Consider the following 21,309-nt stretch of genomic DNA (forward strand, 5'->3'; position numbering starts at 1 on the left):
AATTAGAAAAGGGCTTGATGTCATGCCTGCTACTGGACAGACCACAGCTTCCAGTGTTTTCGGAAAATTAACCAAATTGGATTTTTTTGTTAAATCCTCCGGTAAGGAAGTCTAAACTTTATCCGTCTATTGGGCGGAAAAAGCAGGGCATGACCTTTAACAAAACACTGGGAGGATCTTGTTCAGAAAACCAGAGGATATAAAAAAAATAAGGCTCCGATATTCTCCTAATATATACTAGAGCTGTTTTGTGCCATATTATAGCAAGCCATTACTTACTCAAGTAAGAAAGGGATTGTATATATATATATATTATATGTCTATGAGTGTTAGTGAGTTGATGTCTGCAGTGCTCCAATTTAACTGATCCATGTTAGTTAGTTAATCAAGTCAAGGAGCTCAATTTTGAATAACAATACACTAGCTGCACTTGACTTGTAAATGAGTGTACGACATGGAGTTAGTCATTTTGGCCGCGGCTCCAATTGTACTTGCTTTGATTCCTCTTGAAGCGAATATAAACCATAAACATGAATCCCCAATTAAAGTCGGGACTTGACTGGGTCGAATTTGGACACCAACTAAATAGATCTTGAGAGTGTACCAAGTTATGTCGGGTACTTATTTAAAGCTTATTTGATCTCTTGTTCATGGATATTACTAGAATGATTGGTTCGACCTTTGAATTGTCTAACGTTCCTTTACAGGCCAAGAGTATATAAAATGTCTCGTACTGTGTATGCAAGAAGGATATACGAACCTTCAAATTTATGAATCCAACAATTGTTGGTACTTTATATGACACATCCTTTGAAATATATTAGATCCCTTCAAGTTGTAGCTCAGCAATCCCCTTGTCAGGTTACTTTAAATGTGCAAGGGTGCTGAAGTATAAACATACGATGAATAAACAACTCGATGGTGTGGCAAAAAGGGTTTGTGTTTTCGCAACTTAAAGTAGTATAAGTGGATGGTGTATTAAGCTTTTTTTCTCAAAAAAAAGTAAAATAAATAAATTTAAAATGGGATCCTATCTAAGGATATTTTCTTTAAACATTCCTGTATACAATTATATCTTGCTTACATGACAAAATAAATATAAAGGACTAGTTGTTAGGATGGTTCTTATTATCCATAACTAAAACAGTCTGGAAAACGAATGGGAGAAATACTTCAAAAAGTACCAAAGTATTCTACTATATTGTTACATGTCTTATTTTGACGTATCTCTATGTACATTTTACAAAATTCAGATACATTTTCCGAAAATAAAATATGTATAAAAAAGAAACTTTCTGTAACTCACTTAGCATTTTCTTGCAGCACAAAACTAATTGGCAGTACAATATTTCATACAAATAATACACGAATAATAATAATAATATATATATATATATATATAAATATTCTACATATATATGGGCAAAACAATTGTACATATTAATACAGACGTCATTCTGTGTGATATATATTGAGTTACAGACTTTTTATGGTGCTTTATGGATAGATATATTTTTCTTATATAGAAAAGTGATATTTAACACTGTAAGCTATACCAGGGATAATATAAAATAATGAAGTATGGTTTAGCTTTATGGAGAATTTTATCAATTTTATTTGAAAAGGGTCTAACTCAATACTTTGAAGGGTAAGCAAAAGTAAAGTCGGACAGAGAGCCTCTTTGATAGCCCATTAAGATTTTTCACAAGGCAAAAAAGAACGATGTTTTCCAATTAGAATACTTCATACATACACTTTTTTATTTTACAAGGATTAGAATTGTAATTAGATATAATTCTAGTTTTACGAATAGACGTTGCTTAAATCTCAATTTCAATAATTCTGTCTATTTAATCATTATAATTTTCGGATTTTCTTGTACATCCTCAAGAGTGCCAGTGATAGAGAGAATAAACTACATAGACACAATTTTGTTAAAGTCAATATGTATTATTATGTAAGCCTATAAGATATTTCCAATGTTTTATCATTATTATAGATTGTATTACATTCAACTAAAACCCCCATTATAGATATCTCTCCTTTAAAAATATATCTTTTGATACTTCAAAAAAATTGCTATCTTGTTATCGGAGCAATATCTTAATTATCACCTTTTGTGTGTGGGGAAATAGTTAGTTTGTGTTTAGCTAAAAAGATGAACTTTGAGAATCAATTCACGATTTAATAGACCAGTTTATGAAAGTAACAATAGTATCCCAATGAAGAAACGCACTCGTTTACGTCTATTCATAGTAAACGATGGTATACATTATGAATTATATATAGCATTTAAAAGTAATCGCACACTCATGTATATAGACATACAGAAAGAGATAAATATTCATGAATTAACCTTCGTACATAATAATGTAGCTTACATTTATAGAGATTCTAGAATACATGTCTGGTATGAGTAGTAAAAAAATGTTAGCAGAGATTAGTACACTCTACAATCCGTAGAGATATTTTCTCTACACTATATACTTTACTGACCTCGATGAATCAGAATACAGCGACTTATTTTAATCGCAGAAGAGTGAAATAAAGGCACATACACAGGCCCAAATTATATCCTTCCACCTCTGCAAGTATAAGGGCCTCAGCTTTCATTATCCTCCTATTATTTTGTTGTGAAAAGATTTTTTTGCTTTGTTTTCAAACACCATTAAATGAATTAATGAGATGGGATACATGGTATGCTCATTATTATACAATTAGCTACTAATGTTAACAATGAGCCCTTTTTAAAGAAGCTGCTTGTTTTTTCTAAAAAAAAAAAACAAGCGCAAGTACATTGTGTGTTTGTGATTAGATTATAATGCAGTGATTCTTCTCCAAACTTGGCAGACTGTAAGTTAGTCTTTGCCGTGTTTTTCAAGTAATCTCTGAAATTATTCAGCTCACAACTAAAGGCAGAGATAAATTCAAATGTGTGTTTGAATGGGATGTGAGTTTATCATTAGTCAGTGTCAAAAGTGATTTATTACTTTTGTTAGTTATAATGCGTGTAATTAGTCTATAGACAAATACATTATACAATATGTTTATGTGGGTGCGTAATTTGACTGCATTAAGAATCTGTTATTTAGACTGTATCAAACCTATTTGTTTCTTGATTGTAATCTCTGCAGGTTAATGCTTATAGAATAGTACCAAATGTAATTTGGATTGTAATGAAAAGAGAGTATGATGATGTGGCCTGTGCATCTTGGTGTCGCGTAAATTCAAATAAAAATAAAGCGCCTCTTACTTGGTTGGTGTTACTGACATGCAAAAGAGAATGAACAATGAAGTGAATGGTAATCTTTTGTATTGAAATGTAATGAAGGATTAGCAGCATTAATACTCATATGAATAATAATAATAATAATAATAATAATAATAGTAATAATATGAATAATAATTTCATGAAAAAAATAAACAAAAGTCACTAATCATTAATGAAAGGAATAATTATTATTTAATGATCAAAGGGAAAAAAAATAATAATGATTCTATTAATTAGTGAATTGATTTTCACCATTCATTAATTGAAGGGAACAATCTTTTATTAATGATCAAGGGGGGAAATAATAATAATTTTATTAATTAATGAATTGATTTTCACCATTCGTTAATTGAAAGGATTAATTTTCATTTATTTTATAAATGGGTGGACTAAAAAGATAGTCCAATTTATGGCCTGATCCACGTATCAGCCTTTATCCACCACACCTCCACCTGCGAAGAATGCGATGAACTGCCAATGCCACAGTCGTGCCGGCGCCAATTAGCGCTTATTTATCTGCCAGAAAAACTTTGCAGTCTTAATGGGTCAGAAGTGCAGTATTAGGCGAGTAGACGCAATCTTAGCGCCCCTCTTTCCCGCTTAGCCCTTTATGTGAAGAAAAAAATCTGAAAATTTGGACGGGTTGGCCCTTCTTTTATAGTTTTTTGGCCAGTTTTTTTTTTCTTTTTTTCTAGATGAGATGGACAGCCACATCTATTTTCATGTGATAGTGATAAGATGGAACCCCATAGAAGCTTTACAAGATAGCTTTCTGCCTTGTATGAAGAAAAGGTATTAAAGAAGTGTTGAAAAAAAAAGTGGTAAAGAAGTCCTCCAGTCTCCCCGCATTCCATATTCACTTTTCTGTGACCAAAGTACTACCGATCTTACAAAAGAAGCATTCCGTTTAAAAATATTTTGAGAGGAGTGCGATAAAGAGAAAAAAAGATGTGTACAACGAACATATATACTAGGCATTATAAATTGGGCCAATCAGGATATGTCATTTTACAATACACTTGTGGGTTTCTGCACTGACTCTATTAAACAGTTACAAAAAGCAACAAAGAATATGTTTAAATACACATGTACTCGCAAAAGATTCTGTAAAAAATATTACTGTATTGGCTAGGGAAGACACATCTTTAGCTGGATTTCTATACTTAATCTCCACTTTGAAATAATAATAATAATATTTAAATAGCGAGTGCCCTGTGCGCTGGTTGTGTTTTATCAAAAAAATGAATTTCGAGCAAAATGGCAAATTAAATACCGAAAATCCGATATATATCAAAATAAATCAAGCAAAGCTCTGCTGTATGTATAAGTAGCCTGGTAGGTCATAGTAAGATCCACAGGTTAAAAGTGATTTAGTAACAATTGCTCAAATATTGATTAAAAGGTCAATTTATTTCATTCGGAAAAGTCAATAATACTGAAATTTGGAGTATTCTTGTAGTAAAATGTATAGGTTAGAATTTGATTTCACTGTTAGTGGCAGGTGGTGTAATAACTTAATACAGTGTGTTTGCAAAATAATTCAGAAAATACTATTGGGATTAACATGAGCGTGTATTTTGTTTATCATTTTACGGTTTCGGTAACATTCGATTAGATTAGGATTTGTGCTTGAGACCATAGAGTGAGTAGGAGAAATAATGATTGTTGGATATTTTTTATGTAAGTATAGACTAAACGGTTATTTAGATTGAATGTGATATGGGAATACAAATGAGTTGACATACTTCATCTATACATATTGTAATAAATAGACATTTTTAAATAGCTAATATTAAGAACTTGTATTATTAGAGCATATCTTCTAGATAATGTTAAAGATTGGTCAGACGATATAGACCATATGAGTAGTATGGTATAAATACCACAAAAAACCCTGGTGTCTCTTCGCTAATGAACTGGTTACATAAAAATACTAAAAGACCTTGCTTGACCGATTTTGATGAAGGTCGGATTTTCGGTAATAGCTGTAACTGTATAGTGAAATAAATTGACATTGTGATCAATATTTGAGCAATTGTTACTAAATCACTTTTAACCTGTGGATCTTACTATGACCTACCAGGCTACTTATACATACAGCAGAGCTTTGCTTGATTTATTTTGATATATATCGGATTTTCGGTATTTAATTTGCCATTTTGCTCGAAATTCATTTTTTTGATAAAACACAACCAGCGCACAGGGCACTCGCTATTTAAATATTATTATTATTATTTCAAAGTGGAGATTAAGTATAGAAATCCAGCTAAAGATGTGTCTTCCCTAGCCAATACAGTGATATTTTTTACAGAATCTTTTGCGAGTACATGTGTATTTAAACATATTCTTTGTTGCTTTTTGTAACTGTTTAATAGAGTCAGTGCAGAAACCCACAAGTGTATTGTAAAATGACATATCCTGATTGGCCCAATTTATAATGCCTAGTATATATGTTCGTTGTACACATCTTTTTTTCTCTTTATCGCACTCCTCTCAAAATATTTTTAAACGGAATGCTTCTTTTGTAAGATCGGTAGTACTTTGGTCACAGAAAAGTGAATATGGAATGCGGGGAGACTGGAGGACTTCTTTACCACTTTTTTTTTCAACACTTCTTTAATAACTTTTCTTCATACAAGGCAGAAAGCTATCTTGTAAAGCTTCTATGGGGTTCCATCTTATCACTATCACATGAAAATAGATGTGGCTGTCCATCTCATCTAGAAAAAAAGAAAAAAAAAACTGGCCAAAAAACTATAAAAGAAGGGCCAACCCGTCCAAATTTTCAGATTTTTTTCTTCACATAAAGGGCTAAGCGGGAAAGAGGGGCGCTAAGATTGCGTCTACTCGCCTAATACTGCACTTCTGACCCATTAAGACTGCAAAGTTTTTCTGGCAGATAAATAAGCGCTAATTGGCGCCGGCACGACTGTGGCATTGGCAGTTCATCGCATTCTTCGCAGGTGGAGGTGTGGTGGATAAAGGCTGATACGTGGATCAGGCCATAAATTGGACTATCTTTTTAGTCCACCCATTTATAAAATAAATGAAAATTAATCCTTTCAATTAACGAATGGTGAAAATCAATTCATTAATTAATAAAATTATTATTATTTCCCCCCTTGATCATTAATAAAAGATTGTTCCCTTCAATTAATGAATAGTGAAAATCAATTCACTAATTAATAGAATCATTATTATTATTTTTCCCTTTGATCATTAAATAATAATTATTCCTTTCATTAATGATTAGTGACTTTTGTTTATTTTTTTCATGAAATTATTATTCATATTATTACTATTATTATTATTATTATTATTATTATTATTCATATGAGTATTAATGCTGCTAATCCTTCATTATATTTCAATACAAAAGATTACCATTCACTTCATTGTTCATTCTCTTTTGCATGTCAGTAACACCAACCAAGTAAGAGGCGCTTTATTTTTATTTGAATTTACGCGACACCAAGATGCACAGGCCACATCATCATACTCTCTTTTCATTACAATCCAAATTACATTTGGTACTATCCTATAAGCATTAACCTGCAGAGATTACAATCAAGAAACAAATAGGTTTGGCACAGTCTAAATAACAGATTCTTAATGCAGTCAAATTACGCACCCACATAAACATATTGTATAATGTATTTGTCTATAGACTAATTACACGCATTATAACTAACAAAAGTAATAAATCACTTTTGACACTGACTAATGATAAACTCACATCCCATTCAAACACACATTTGAATTTATCTCTGCCTTTAGTTGTGAGCTGAATAATTTCAGAGATTACTTGAAAAACACGGCAAAGACTAACTTACAGTCTGCCAAGTTTGGAGAAGAATCACTGCATTATAATCTAATCACAAACACACAATGTACTTGCGCTTGTTTTTTTTTTTTAGAAAAAACAAGCAGCTTCTTTAAAAAGGGCTCATTGTTAACATTAGTAGCTAATTGTATAATAATGAGCATACCATGTATCCCATCTCATTAATTCATTTAATGGTGTTTGAAAACAAAGCAAAAAAATCTTTTCACAAACAAGAGATAAAAATGATTATTATGAGAGGTCATGTCATTCCACTTGTAAAAAAGGCAAGGATACGGATTGTTTCTTTTTGTCCTTATCCGTGGGCCTGTGTGTGTGTGTGTATGTGTCTGCATATACTTCATTTCTTCTATAAGAAGAGTAAGCTGTAGTATTATGGTTACTTTAAGTCGGCAAAACATACAGTGTAGAGAAGAAGTTGTTTTAAAATTATTGGATTAAATTATATTTGTTAACACTATCATAAAGAGGTATGCCAAAAGGACTTTACATACTGAAGTCTCTAAACTTAAAAAAAAAAGACAAAATTAATATAGATACATATATATATAAAATGGCTTTGCTTTTATCTTACTTTTGATGTAAGCAACAAATGATTTTATACTTCAACAATAATAAAATCTGGATTAAATAGCTTCTGTAAAAGAATTAGGGGTGTTTCTTTAATGTAGAATATGACGATATTTGCTTTTGTACAGTCAAAGCTCGATATAGTGATACTGGTGGATTCAAATTTTATCACTATTGTGGTATACACACCACAATTGAGTGAAGAACAGACCCCACAACCAAACACTGGTTCCTTCTTGCTAATGAACCTGGCAAGTTAACAATCTCCGGAACTGTTACACACCAGACACACGTACACTACACACTCATACAGTGTAAACCAACCATTACGCAACAGGGATTTGAATTACAGGGATTTGAATAGTAGCAGATATAAACAATATTATTTTTGTCTCTTTAATAAATAACACTCTCACAGTATCTACTTTTCCCATTATTGAGATACTAACCCATAAACAATCCCGAATACCTCAATTATCACTATATCAAAAAATAGTGATAATAAGCAGGCACGGACCCAAATTTTCCAAAAAATTATCACTATATCGCGATTATCACTATATCAAATATCACTATATCGAGCTTTGACTGTATCGAATATCACTATACCGAGCTTTGACTGTAATGATTATTATTTTCTAATTTGCGTTATTATTTTGTGCATATTGGGCAGATACTTCTTTGAACACACATTAAAGCTAATTACATGATCCACTCTGAAGCGTAAAGCTTGCGTCTAATTCAACTTTAATGGGTTTCTTCCCGATATGTTTTTTTATAAGTTCATTTTTTCATTAGAGAACCCGTTGTCGAGTGAAAATTCTAAATTTTCACTCACTTTTGCTTTACGCGGCGATGTAAATTCCAATGAAAAGATGTAAAATTTTACTGAGGGAGGCCATTTCACCACCAAATCTTTATTAAGAATTGAGCTTGTTTTTCCACCTTCGAACATAAATCTAATATAGTCAAGAGCCTTCTCTATATATCTACTTAAGAGAATAAGTCTCGGAAAGCCAAGTTTATTAAGATGTATCTCTCTTATGTTTGTCACAGTACTTATGTTTTCATCAACTGTGGTTGAGTTTTTTCTTTTTTTTGACTGGGTTTCACTAATAACTCTTTTTTAGTAGTCTAGCAAAATATCACATCCCAACGGGTTCTCTATTATACGAATTTACAAGTAAAGTGTTGATTAGATTAAAATTTTCGCGAAAAACGAATTGAGATAAAAGGTAAAAAAGAATAAAAGAAAGGTTGATTTTAAATTTATATATTTTCTTTTTGTATGCTTTTGTACATGCTTCATTAGCAAACAAAACAAGATTTAGATTCGATTGACTTATTTTTTCTTGTTTACTCACTGGCTTGATATTGGGCTGCCACTAACAAATTCTGTATTTATAACCAGGATGTGGTTAGTGAACAACATTTGTATCCACAGCCTTTTCAGCTTTGATTTATTGTCCTTTAAAGAAAATATAAACCAATATTAGGTACAAAGTTAAATTCTGTTGTGATATGTCTAAAAGCTTAACGGTTGAACTTTTTCTGTTTTGTACTTCTTTTGAAACATTTACGATTGAATTCCCCTTTGTTATAAGAAGTTCATCTTAAAAGTTCAAATTTTTTATTTAATATCTGTATATAAACAGTGTATCTTGAATTACTATTGAACCTGTCAGGATCCTATCCTTAGGAAGTAACATATACCAAGTGCTCATACACTTCACACAGCTTCAGTGACAGCCAAGAATTAATCAAAGTGAATATTAAATTAAGAAACCAAATATCTATATAAACGGTTACCTTCTTTTTTTTATTAAGTAAACAATATCCGCTTATCTCAATCTACACCTATAATTTTTACTATATCTGGAAAATTAATTCTGAAAAATGGCTTTCACTTTGTAGCAGAGAATTGAAACACTAAGAGCATCCACAGCGGTGTATGTAAACTAAAAAAAATGTGTAGATTTAAGAAAGTACTTGGATCTTATTTTTATAAGCAGAAACTAAATGGTCTTTACATTACCTTAATTGAGAGCATTTATAGCTTACTTGATAATTGTACATGCTCATTTATTCTTCAATATACCACTTTTAAACCAGTTTAAAGACATTCTGTAGAAGTAAGGCATGTTAATTGGTGCATGAATTTCTCCTATATATATATTAACATGTTAAGCTGTATACTTATCATAATAAGAGAAAAATGTATTGGGAATTTTCCAAACTAAACTAATAGCATCTCCTTGTCAGTGCACAGCTTGTATATTGTATGATTATTTAAATATTCGAGCTTTAGAACATATATGGCTTCCTCTAATAAAAACTTTCCTACCATACTTTCACTGTTATAAATTAGGTACTTCAAAATAAGAGCTACTTAGTGTTTATTTGTTTTTTTAGGATCTATTTGTAGTTAAAGACCTCTTGGCCTATGCTTTTTTTTCAGAAATTAAATTTGTGCAACACCGATTGTACCCAGCTCACGTGCCTATAGTAGATTTAATGAATATTGAACGGTACCAGAAATATAAAAAATACGATTTAAGTAGCTAAAGTTTATGTACTGAAAGCTTATGTAGTCTAGTTCAGCTGCAGTGATGAACATACATACTCTAAAGTGGCAGTCCACATACAAGATCGGCTACATACCCCTTTGTGCTCTTGAAGGACCGATTATACGTGACGTAGAATAGCGGGTAATGAATATTCTCCAAGTGAGATTCAGCCAGCGCGTCACTCGAAAGGTGCCGTTTGGTTAGAGTTTCCCTTACCTGGATAAGCCCTATTGTATTTCAAGCATCATCATGGTAATTTCAACTATTAATTTATTCTCCAATCGCTAACAATGTCTTTCTGTTATCTAGGTCGTTTTAGCCGCATCAATCGTAACCAAGAGCGGAAAAGGTGAGCACTCCTTTATATATACCTTAAGAAATAGAAGCCAGCAAGAGGTTCTCATCCCAGCTCATTCCTGCCAGCCGTAATTTCTCGCCAATTTCGTGAGATGCAGCGTTCTCGCATTGAGGGTCTCTTGGCATCCTTCCCAAAGCTCACCAGCACTGGTCATCAACACACAACAGTCGAGACTGAGCACGTTCGTTATGTCTATCAACCCCTGGATGATCTCTTTATTGTCCTGATCACCAACCGTCAGGTAAGAAAGAGAATCCGCATTACTCTGTCAGCCTATAAAAAAAGAAGACAGAGAAGAAGAAAAGTATTCAAGTCTGACGCATGAATATAGTCCAATATTTTGCAAGATATCGAGTCACTTCACTTGTTTGCACGTGTGGTAACAGATATTTGCCGTTCGACTGATGAGCGTGATATCTTGAGCAAGTCTTTTGAGTTGTTGTGTGCTTTTGATGAAATTATCTCGGAGGGTTACCAGGAGAATGTTAATCTGGCTCAGGTTAAAAGTATTATTGAGATGGAGAGTCATGAAGAAAGAATCCAAGAAATTATTGCTAGAGTAAGTTTATACATACTAACGATTAAGGTTGAATGTATTTTCTACAAAATACTAATTGCATGGTATTGGGAGTAGAACAAGGAACAGGAGGCAAAGGAAGAGCTCAAAAGACGTGCAAAGCAATTCGAGATGCAGAAAAAAGAGGCTGCCAAGCGTGGCCAGGGATTCATGCAGGGAAACTTCAGTGCCAACAATTATATGGGTGGACAACACTCACCTTCTATTGATCCAACCATCCAGACTTCTGTCGAGTCATCGACAATGTCTTTTGGGTAAGAGAAATAGCTGTTTTTACTTAGAAGAAATACTTATGCAAGTATGCGAGTAGAAGATCATCCACACCCCCTGTTACTTCCAAGGCCAAGGGAATGCAATTGAGCCGTAAGCCAAAGACAGCGGATCTTTTTGAGGCCATCAAGACAGAGGTTGAGCCTGTAAGAGCTGTACCCAGTGCATCTAGTGCGCCTACAAATTCTACTGGTTTTGCCAAACACCAGGAAAGGTAGGCACAATGTTTGCTTTGTTTTAACAAGTATGGTAGAATAAAAAGTAAACGTGGAATAAACAATGTCTTTTTTGTTCAAGTGTTCACATTGATATCGAGGAACGTGTTTCTTTGGCTGCCAACAAGGATGGTGGATTAGAACAAATGGATATCAAGGGTGTTTTGACTCTCCGTGTGGTTGACAATGCTAGTGCACGTGTACGCATTTCTATCCGTGCCACTGAAGATTCTGCTATCCAGTTTAAGGTAAGCCACATCTATATAGATGTAAGGGTTTGATAGGATATATAATTAAACATACTATTTGATCTCTTCCGCTCTTTCCAAAAAAAAAAGACCCATCCAAATGTAGACAAGGTTGCTTTCAAGAATGAAAATGTTGTACAAATGCGTGATTTAGCAAGACCATTTCCTACAAATCAAAACCTTGGCGTTGTCAAGTGGAAGTACACTACTCGTGATGAGACTGCTGTCCCATTGTCTGGTAATAAGTCTATTGTATAAAATGCTGAAGTGTTAGGTACTAAGACAATTTTATTAAAAGTCACTTGCTGGCCTTCCCCTGCTGGCGATGGCACTTGCGATGTGAACGTTGAGTATGAACTTGAGGCAGATCATCTTGAGTTGCGTGATGTAGTAATCTCTGTACCTCTTCCGTAAGTATACTTTGTGGTTGAAAGGCAAGAAATTCTATTCACTAATTTCAACTGCGATGTAATGTCTTTTTTAGTGCTCAACCTATTGCCAACGTCAACCATGTCGATGGCTCTTACTATGTGGATCATGAACGTCATGTATTGGAGTGGAGACTTCCTGTAGTTAGCAGTGCCAACAAATCGGGTTTGTTGGAGTGTAACATCCCTGGTGACAATGCTGATTCTTTCTTCCCTGTTATGGTATCATTTGTGAGCGACAAGCTTATCTGTGATGTTGATGTAAGTATAAAAATAAAAATTGTGAATATTATATATGCTAAAGCCTGGATTTTGTGCTCTATACAGGTGTTGCAAGTTCAAAATCTGGATACAAATACCCCGGCCTTATTCTCTAAAGAAGTATTACTTGTAGCAGACGACTATATTATCGGTTGAAAAAGAAGAAAAAAGAAAATACTATTCGAAAATAATTATGGGATGATTAAAGAAGATAAACACAACAGCCACACTTGTATAAAACACACAGAAAACAGCAAAAACTCTTTACAAATTGCTCTTTAGATCAGTGCCAAAGAGCCACAACGGATCACACCAAAAAGTCTCTTTATTTCTCAATCTTTAATTTTATTCTTGTTTTTCGTAATGGATTCGGCCACTTGGCTTTCTCATTAACTTCTAGTTTTGCAATAGTTGAGGTACACCCTTTTGTGTACATATTTTTGCCCTGTGCCTTGAAGTACATTAAATTCATCTTATTCTACTTTTGCCCTAATTATTATTATTTTATGTGTACAGTAATGATCCGAAATATTATAGATAATCATCTTTATTCTTTGTTTTCCTACTTAGGATGATGTTTGAGTGCCAACACGTCCGTATAAGACAGCTTGAAGGCTAATGTATTATTGGAAGCAATATATATGTGTGTGATATAAGGACCAGACGCATTAAAAATATGCTAAATAAGAATATATGTTGCCATCAGATTATAGCTTATTAGTTGAAAATCAATTAAACCATTCGTTAATTATACTACTTTATAGTTAGCGATTGTAATTATATTATTGTCGCATGTTTTTAGACTGACAGGGTAGTCCTATCCAAAGACCAAAAAAAGAAAAATAATATATATATATAAGGTGTGACTATGGTCCCAAAGGAGCCAACAAGCAAGAGGGGGCGGTGTTTCTAAATGCGTGTTTTTGGTTGAAGCTTTCAGGAGTGGAGCGGCTGCCCAGAAAAGAAAGGGGAGGTTCTATACTCAGCAATCGCAGGTTTCCCTTTCCTGACGGCTCAAAAAAGGAAAGAAAAAAAGAAGAGAATAATAATGGCAACGGATGCGATACGTCAGGCCATAATCGCCAGTTTATTTTCCTCGGATACCGGTGGCAAGTGATGCCAATGGAGTTGAATTACGACCAAACACACAACTCATCCGAGAAAGGTTGCTGAATTATAGGAGGAGCAGAGAGACTCTTGATACATGTTAAAGTCTTTGAAGATGTCAAACAGACAGATGGTGGTGGAAATGTCCGATCGCCAAATATTATGGGCAAACCTCGATACCTCTGCCTGACGCGTGAGTTGATGATGAAGTCGGATGATCTTAGACTAACTAGTAGCTTAGAAAAAAGAAATAAGGTTCGACTTTACAAGACCAAACGCAACCAGGCAGGAACTTTTAGTATAGGAAAGGCATGGTCATTGGATGATATCCGACAGATCGAAGTTATTGATGTAAGAAAATATCCTTGTAAATAAGTCGATGCTTATGAATCGTTATAATTTTAGGCAAATCAATTTGCTATGACCTTAAACAAGCAGTATCTTTGGGCAGTGGAGATACCGCGCGACAAGATGATTTTTTTGGCACATGTAGTAGATGTAAGAAATATTGTTGCGTGTTTGTCCAGCAAGACAAATTGAAAGAAATGTCTTTTTTTGTGTTATTTGGATCAATGAATAGGCATGCCAACGATTCTTAAGCAGAGTACCAAAACTAGTCAACGTAGATGAAGCATATCTTTTACGATGTAGGCCTTGAAAAGAATACATATGCATTTATGTTTTTCTTCTTCCTTGTCTTGATTAAACTAATATATGTATATTTATACTTATACTTATATTTATACCATTCATAATAGTTCTTAACAACTCTACATCTTTACCCGTGTCCCCAACGACAGCCTCTCCGCATATTCAATCACCATCTATCAACAGTGATGATGCATCGGCTAATATACCTTACTCACAGCACGATGCCTCATTTCAATCTCTAGCACCTCCTGCACCATATGGCCCACTTTATCCAGTCCAAAATTCAGATCGAAACTTGGGAATGGTCGATAGCCCTATGGCAATACAATCTCCTATGTTACCCCCTCCACCAATCATTTTAGCACCTCCTCCTCCTCCTTCTCCCTCCAGTAAGTACATAATATGAAATGGTATAACAAGTACTTTTTGTTTAAATAGAACGGTTTTAGCCCGTATAGACGATTCTCCGCGTATATTGATGGAAGCCAAAGAAAGAGAACGAGAGGAACGTAAGGAACGAGATCGTGCTAGAGAATTACGACGAGAACGAGAGAAGCGAGAAAAGGCTGTCGAAGAGGAAAAAGGTAAATAAACTAAGAATAAAATCATAGGGAGAAGAAGAGGAGAAAAGAAAAGAAAAAGAAGTTAATCTTTATTAATGGGAATTATTAGCAAAACGAAAACTCATGGCTGACATGCAAGATAAGATGGCCGAACAGGCTTCGTTGATGAATGTGGAAGAATTGCTGACGGACTTTAACTGGAAAGCGAGCGGTAATGCAGCTGCACTTGAAAAACGATTATTGGGTGAATTACATGCTCTGGAGGCTGTAAGTTTGACCTACACAACCGCAAGTACTTGAATATAGTCATTGGCGATCTAAAATTTGGGATTATAGGCAAATGTACACGCTATTATTCAATCAGATGAAAGAGTACGCTCAGTGGTACAGCACATAGATAATGCACTGGACGAATTAGATAGTATGGAAAGCTGGCTATTACTGTACAGCGCTGAATTGAATGCAAGTGTGAATAATATTAATAGCAATAATAAAAGCACGCTTGTCAGTACTAAATTTATTCAATATAGAGTATGGGCGATGATATTCGTGAGATCGAATCTCAAAATAGAGGTCTTCAGATCCTCACTTCAAATCAGCATCATCTAATCACGGAGCTGGATGAATTATTGGTAATACTTTGTTTTCAAAAAAAAGTATAGTATATACTTGCTTGATCTCTTTTGACAATGTCATCATGTTATTTTCTTTAAATACTAGAGTGCTATATCTATTCCACGAGCATGTCTTGAGAGTCTCAAATTTGATCCAATGGATACTGTAGATGATATTGAACGTATACAATCTTCAGCTGAACGCCTTCAAAAAGTTCTCAAAATTAAATTGGATGGTGGTCTTCAGGATATGCATGCAGTGCAGGAGAAGTTAGAGACCTATAATGTACACAGTAACACGTTCTGCTCTCGCATCAACGATTTCTTAAAGAAACAGTTTGATCAACAGGTAACTAATCTTAATGCATGGCCATCTAATCGACGACTTGTCTAATAAGCAATTGACATATTACTGACAAACAAAAACAAAAACAAAATATAAAGGCCAAAATCCTAGCAGATTCCAGAACAAGATCTCAGCCTACTGTATCTGTGCGAAAACCACAATCTATTGTAGCCCAGCCTCACGAAAGTGTTGAAGATGGATTAATCCGATACCAAGGATTTTCTCTGTGGGAAAAAGAGTTGGAACCACGCATGTACAATGAACTACAAAGAGTAAGTTTAAAGTAAGACATTAAGAAGAGACGGAGATTGTCTAATCCGAGAAACTGGCTGTCATTAGTACTATGCACAAACCATGGCCCCTTTATACGAGAAAGATATTCGTGAATTAATGGATGCCACCCGTGGTTTTTACTCTACATTACGTAACCGAGGTCTTGATGAACTTGAATACAGTAAGTTCTCTGTGTAGCTATTGATATTTAGAGTTTTCAGTTTCTGTGTAAGGGATTTTTACACTACTTTAATAGTTTTTAGACCAGAAGAGTCGAGGCCAGTACGTGCACTTGCTTATGGGGCGGATAAACTTCGAGGAGGAGATGAATCACGAACACATCGCTATCGCCATATATTACGTGGATCTGTCGAAGGCATGAATTCTCCCGGGCTAACCGCAGCAAGTGGAGGTAACACTCGTGGCGGATTGGATGAAGAAGAAAAACTGGCAGATGATGTAAGTCTAGATTATATATATATATATAAGAAAATTAAACGTAAATTCTGCTTTATTTTGTTCAGGCATTCTCTCAAATGATTAGTCAAGGAGCTATGCTGGTCGGCCGAGAGCAAAATTTTATGAGTGATCTCTTCCAGATAGCACCAAATGCACCAAAATCATTTTTGGAGCGTGGACCAGTCTTTACACAAGTTCCAAGTGTAGCAGATTTGTGTGAACGACGAGAGAAGATTCGAGATGTCAAGATTTCTAAGAAAATTCTGTAAAGTTTATACCAGTATAGCAATACCAGAAGGAAGTTTAATATACTAATTTTCTTTCTTTATAGGAACTGGATGGAATTGCTATTTGAGACATTAGAGCCAAGTCTTGTAAGCTTGATTGAATACGGTGTTAAGAGTGATCCAACGTAAGTAGAAAGGTCAACAAAGAGAATGGCACCATAAGTAATCATTTGCTTCTTAGACAAACTGTCAGCATGATGTCTTCAGTGGAATTTCAACAGGAAGAAAGAAAAGAATCTGATCAGGAATTTATGCTCAGACTGTGCTCTTCTTTAATGCAGCGATTAAAGCGCATGTTTGAGCGTTTTATTGTAAGAAGCTCTCTAGTCACTATGTTGCATTTTATGTACTAAATGCACTTTTTATTTTAGACTGATCAGATTCGTATCATTGAAGAAACAAAAGTTAGCTCAAAGAAACGACGAGGAATTCTTCCGTTCTTCAGGACCTTCCCTGTATGTATATACATTTATCTCTTTGTTTATTGTTCATATAAAGATTATCGAAAGTTAAACCGTATATATAGATTTTTGCATTACGACTTGAGATAGCCGCTGCTACAATTGAGCCCGAATCTGAGACCCGCAAGACGGTAAATGAAGCCTATGAAAGAGTTATCAATGGTATGATGGCCAGTCTGGACAGTATTGCGCGGGAAAGTGACCAAACAGGCGATGACAAGGAACAGCTGAATGCAAACATTATGTATATTGGTATGTTATCATTCTTATGTATATATGCTTTTATATTAACGAATCGCTTTTAATAGAAAACATGCATCATTTTTATCATGAACTGAGAACTCATAAGCTTCATGTTTTGGAACGATGGATCAAACATGCAAAATCTCAGTATGATAGTCGTCTAAATGCTTACATCAAAGTCATCATTCGGCGACCTTTGGGCAAACTTCTGGTATTTTATTCTGCTTCTTCTTATAAGTTTCTGATTAGAATGGTGATATAAATCAAACTGCCTTTTATTTTATTTTTTTTAGGAATTCTTTGAGGGTGTTGAGGCAATGATGCACACTAGTACACCTGAGGAAGTATCATTTCACACAAATTACAACAAAATCCAACTTCGTAAAGTTATTATGCTATATCCGGCAAAAGAAGTAGGTTTAAGCACAAAGTAAATTTATGATTAGTATTGACTTTAATTCTTGATTTAGATAAAAAAGTCTCTGGAGCTGCTCTATAGACGAGTAGACAAGCATTTTTCCGAAGAAGAAGGATTGTTGCAGGTAGTTTGGCGTGGTATCCAAGAAGAATTCATTCGTCAACATGAAAAAATGGAGGATTTGATTCAGAAGTGCTACCCAGATGCAGGTGTTCACCTTGAATTCACTATTCAGGACTTGCTAGCTATGATGAGTGAGCTTGCTCGCAAAGTAAATGGCTAAACTTTATTCCTTACCTTCTCTCTCTATATATATATATAAAACACAAGTTTATACGTTACAATCCATAATGCTAAATAATATACTTCTAGTAAAGGGTTACATAAAGTATAATGCTGTAAAAAGTTGCTACATTTTAGCAATATTTAATTCCAATAACACTGAATCAAAAATAATCGTTCAGCTTATATGTAAAGTAAACCTAAATGCTTTTGAAAAACTTTCCATATATATATTTATTGAAAATTCTATATTCTCTTTCACTGTTGAAGAAAACGATAATTAATAGTACAAAGTAGAAGGCCTAATAATAATGCTAATAAAAATAAATATCTTTTTAAAGAAAAAATAACCGCTACAGATTCTCATAGTCTACATTTACTAAAGAATAATTGACTCGGTCGTTGTAACTGATATACTATCACTTTAACGTTCTTCCTTGGTAAACAGTTGCTTATCTTCTACTATGAGTCTCTTAAAGCTTTATCGTTATGTAATCAGAGTCGCTATTTAGTGTTTTGCACACATACGTGCTTCGTAATCCAATATATATGCAATAGATTGATCTCCAAGTCCATCAAAAATCGGTCTTGTTTTACATAAATCCATCGCAACAACTAATCAAGTTTATTTGTCAGCCCCAAACCATACACACGTAGAGATCATGCCCTGATTTGCTATTGAGAGGCTGTAGCTATGTTTATGATTATACTTACCTACAATTTATATACTTTCATATCACACAAATAATCCATCTTCTGCCCAAGATTTGCTCTTTATTTACTTTTGTTCTTAAAAAGTCTATCGTACAATTCATCCCAAAACTCTTTGTCTTTTGACGGAAGTCCAGGAAGAATAGCTTTGGCTACGTGGCCACATCTCAATTCAACATATTCTTCAAGAAGATAATCTTGCCAACTTTCACAGGAATCATATTTGTTACGCAATCCAGTGCTTTTCGACACTTTGGGTTTTTTTTTGGTGTGGCTATCTTGGTGGTGTTTGAGGGTGGTGTTTGAAACCTGTCTTGAAAGACGTCTGATATCTGTTTCGGAATTTCTCTTATGTGCAATATTGTGAAATGTGTGGAGCCAAGCGATGTGATTGGTGTGATCTACTACAGTAAATTTTAAGCCCGTGAATTCCTTTTGTTTGTTCTTGTTTGGGGAAAGAGAGTTATTCAACTGAGATAATAGCAGTAGGTTTATGGCAATTTGATCGTCTGTATCATCGTACAAAGAGTAATATTGAATATTGTCGAGGCGTAATACCTTGAATAAAGTGTGAGACATATCGATGAGTAGGTTCCCAGTTTTCTTAGAAATCGATTCAACTATGGTTAAAGTGTCCAAGTTCATATATTGCAGATGTCGACACCTAAAAGAGATGTGTTTGAATACACTATCACTTGTAAGAACTTCGTGTAGCTCCAAAATATTGAGGCCGTGGTGTTGGTGATCTTTTTGTCTCTTTGATTTTTGGTTTGCTGCGTCTTGGCTAATACACAATTCACCGTTATAAAGCCGTAATCGTCTCAGGGATCCACAGTTGTCCAATATATTGCTAATATCGATCGATAAACCACAGTTGCTGATTCTAAGATCCACCAATAACGGACAGTAAGGAGAAAGTTCTATTTTTGATGTATATTTACTATCAAAATATACATTTCCCTCGACCGAAAGAGTCTCGAGCGTATCCGCAAAAGTCCGCAAAGCACCTTTAATAATCATTTTAAAAAAGTGTCCACCGCCGTTCTTGTGTTTCATTGTGTATTTTAAGTGCTTGATCTGGATGTTCAATGGACAGATAAAGTCCCATAACGCAACATGGCTCGAATCTGAAATATCTTTAGTAATAAGATTAAATGTTTCCAAATACTGCATTGCGTCCGGATTGTAAAGAAAAAGAGCCGAGTTTCTTCGCATAACTTCTTCAGGTATCTTGCACTCCCGTACATGCGAAATATCCAATTTAATAAAACGCAAGTTTGGATATTTATGACCAAAATAGTACAGCCACAAAGGATCCCAATCGCGCAAATTTAGATCAAGCCTTGTCAAGGCCAGTGCTGGGATAGTATTTGGAATCATGAGTTGGGCTGGGTGCAATATATTGCCGAGAGATATGCTGGCTTTCATACACGACAGCTGCTGTAATTTTTGGTGAATTTTGTCAAAGTCATCTAGCATATATTTTATTGAATTGTTCCAGCTACATTGAATAAGTTCAATTTTCTGGAGTTTGCTAATATTTGTCAAGAATTCAATAATTTCTTCAGTTGTTTCTTCTATTCCAGAATGCGGAATCTTGATTCTTAGGCTTTCGAGCGACATCCATGTATCGTTGATCCTTGTCATTTCCGGGTTGATCAATTTGTAACTCATGCGCCCAAGATCAAGATGTTTTAGGTTTGGTAGAGATCTTAAGAAATGATCTTGCTGTATACTTGGTATGATGCACTCTCCACACAAACGCAAGCTACGTACTAATGGGCCATATGATTTAGACATGATTCTGGAATCCTCAATTGTATTAAAGAGGGTTTCAAAATTATTCATGGAATCTACATGTATGTGTTTCCATAAGAACTCTTGAAACGGATATCTCCATCCCTTACAGGTGAGAGCACAAGAGCGTCTGTCATTTGTCAATAAAAGCTCGGCGATTTGCAAAAGAATCTCAAGTGGTAGTTCTGATGCTGGCATGATGAGTGGAGATAGTTGTACAAAAATAGGGTTGAATAATTTGAAATAATTTTTTTAAAAAAAAACAACAACAAAAACAACAACAACAACAACAACAACAACAACGTAATACTCACTGGTACTGTGATTTACAAATATAAATATATTTGAACCAAAGGAGTAAATATAAAAGAATACAAGAATTAATCAGGTATTAAATGATACTATTAACTTCTTTTTTCTCACACGATATTTTATCATCAACAATGCATTGATGTATACGGTTTCTTTACCTTTCTTTGGGCAGTATG

The 21,309-nt window shown here is 34.4% G+C and overlaps 5 protein-coding genes across 5 annotated transcripts; 4 read left to right on the plus strand and 1 right to left on the minus strand.

The window, feature by feature from the left end:
• Positions 1-1,574: 1,574 nt before the first annotated feature.
• Positions 1,575-3,835, plus strand: PHYBLDRAFT_170159 (hypothetical protein; the record flags this gene model as incomplete). The annotated part of the gene is made up of 6 exons (XM_018436267.1): positions 1,575-1,648; positions 2,192-2,255; positions 2,377-2,410; positions 2,816-2,853; positions 3,026-3,134; positions 3,669-3,835. 6 exons carry the CDS (start codon positions 1,575-1,577, stop codon positions 3,833-3,835), a joined length of 486 nt encoding a protein of 161 aa, XP_018289528.1.
• Positions 3,836-7,261: 3,426 nt separating this feature from the next.
• PHYBLDRAFT_170160 (hypothetical protein) lies at positions 7,262-9,384 on the plus strand (the record flags this gene model as incomplete). The annotated part of the gene is made up of 5 exons (XM_018436268.1): positions 7,262-7,372; positions 7,814-7,940; positions 8,484-8,562; positions 8,816-8,868; positions 9,341-9,384. 5 exons carry the CDS (start codon positions 7,262-7,264, stop codon positions 9,382-9,384), a joined length of 414 nt encoding a protein of 137 aa, XP_018289529.1.
• A 1,117-nt stretch (positions 9,385-10,501) lies between these two features.
• PHYBLDRAFT_155738 (hypothetical protein) lies at positions 10,502-12,765 on the plus strand (the record flags this gene model as incomplete). The annotated part of the gene is made up of 11 exons (XM_018433432.1): positions 10,502-10,504; positions 10,562-10,601; positions 10,676-10,851; positions 10,942-11,169; positions 11,245-11,441; positions 11,498-11,671; positions 11,755-11,941; positions 12,011-12,158; positions 12,219-12,330; positions 12,405-12,609; positions 12,676-12,765. 11 exons carry the CDS (start codon positions 10,502-10,504, stop codon positions 12,763-12,765), a joined length of 1,560 nt encoding a protein of 519 aa, XP_018289530.1.
• Positions 12,766-13,624: 859 nt separating this feature from the next.
• Positions 13,625-18,468, plus strand: PHYBLDRAFT_187571 (hypothetical protein). The gene is made up of 22 exons (XM_018439395.1): positions 13,625-13,718; positions 13,790-13,909; positions 13,958-14,067; positions 14,122-14,214; positions 14,297-14,363; positions 14,475-14,756; positions 14,817-14,951; positions 15,040-15,197; positions 15,267-15,434; positions 15,461-15,562; positions 15,651-15,893; positions 15,989-16,162; positions 16,230-16,344; positions 16,420-16,622; positions 16,688-16,887; positions 16,954-17,034; positions 17,091-17,220; positions 17,281-17,364; positions 17,436-17,622; positions 17,679-17,824; positions 17,907-18,026; positions 18,084-18,468. Exons 1-22 carry the CDS (start codon positions 13,658-13,660, stop codon positions 18,312-18,314), a joined length of 3,210 nt encoding a protein of 1,069 aa, XP_018289531.1. The 5' UTR covers positions 13,625-13,657; the 3' UTR covers positions 18,315-18,468.
• A 103-nt stretch (positions 18,469-18,571) lies between these two features.
• Positions 18,572-21,019, minus strand: PHYBLDRAFT_170163 (hypothetical protein; the record flags this gene model as incomplete). Its single annotated transcript, XM_018436269.1, has 3 exons — positions 18,572-18,615; positions 18,842-18,928; positions 19,096-21,019. 3 exons carry the CDS (start codon positions 21,017-21,019, stop codon positions 18,572-18,574), a joined length of 2,055 nt encoding a protein of 684 aa, XP_018289532.1.
• Between the last annotated feature and the right edge of the window lie 290 nt (positions 21,020-21,309).

Source organism: Phycomyces blakesleeanus, assembly GCF_001638985.1.
Source record: "Phycomyces blakesleeanus NRRL 1555(-) unplaced genomic scaffold PHYBLscaffold_15, whole genome shotgun sequence".
In the NCBI taxonomy this organism is placed as follows: Eukaryota; Fungi; Mucoromycota; class Mucoromycetes; order Mucorales; family Phycomycetaceae; genus Phycomyces; species Phycomyces blakesleeanus.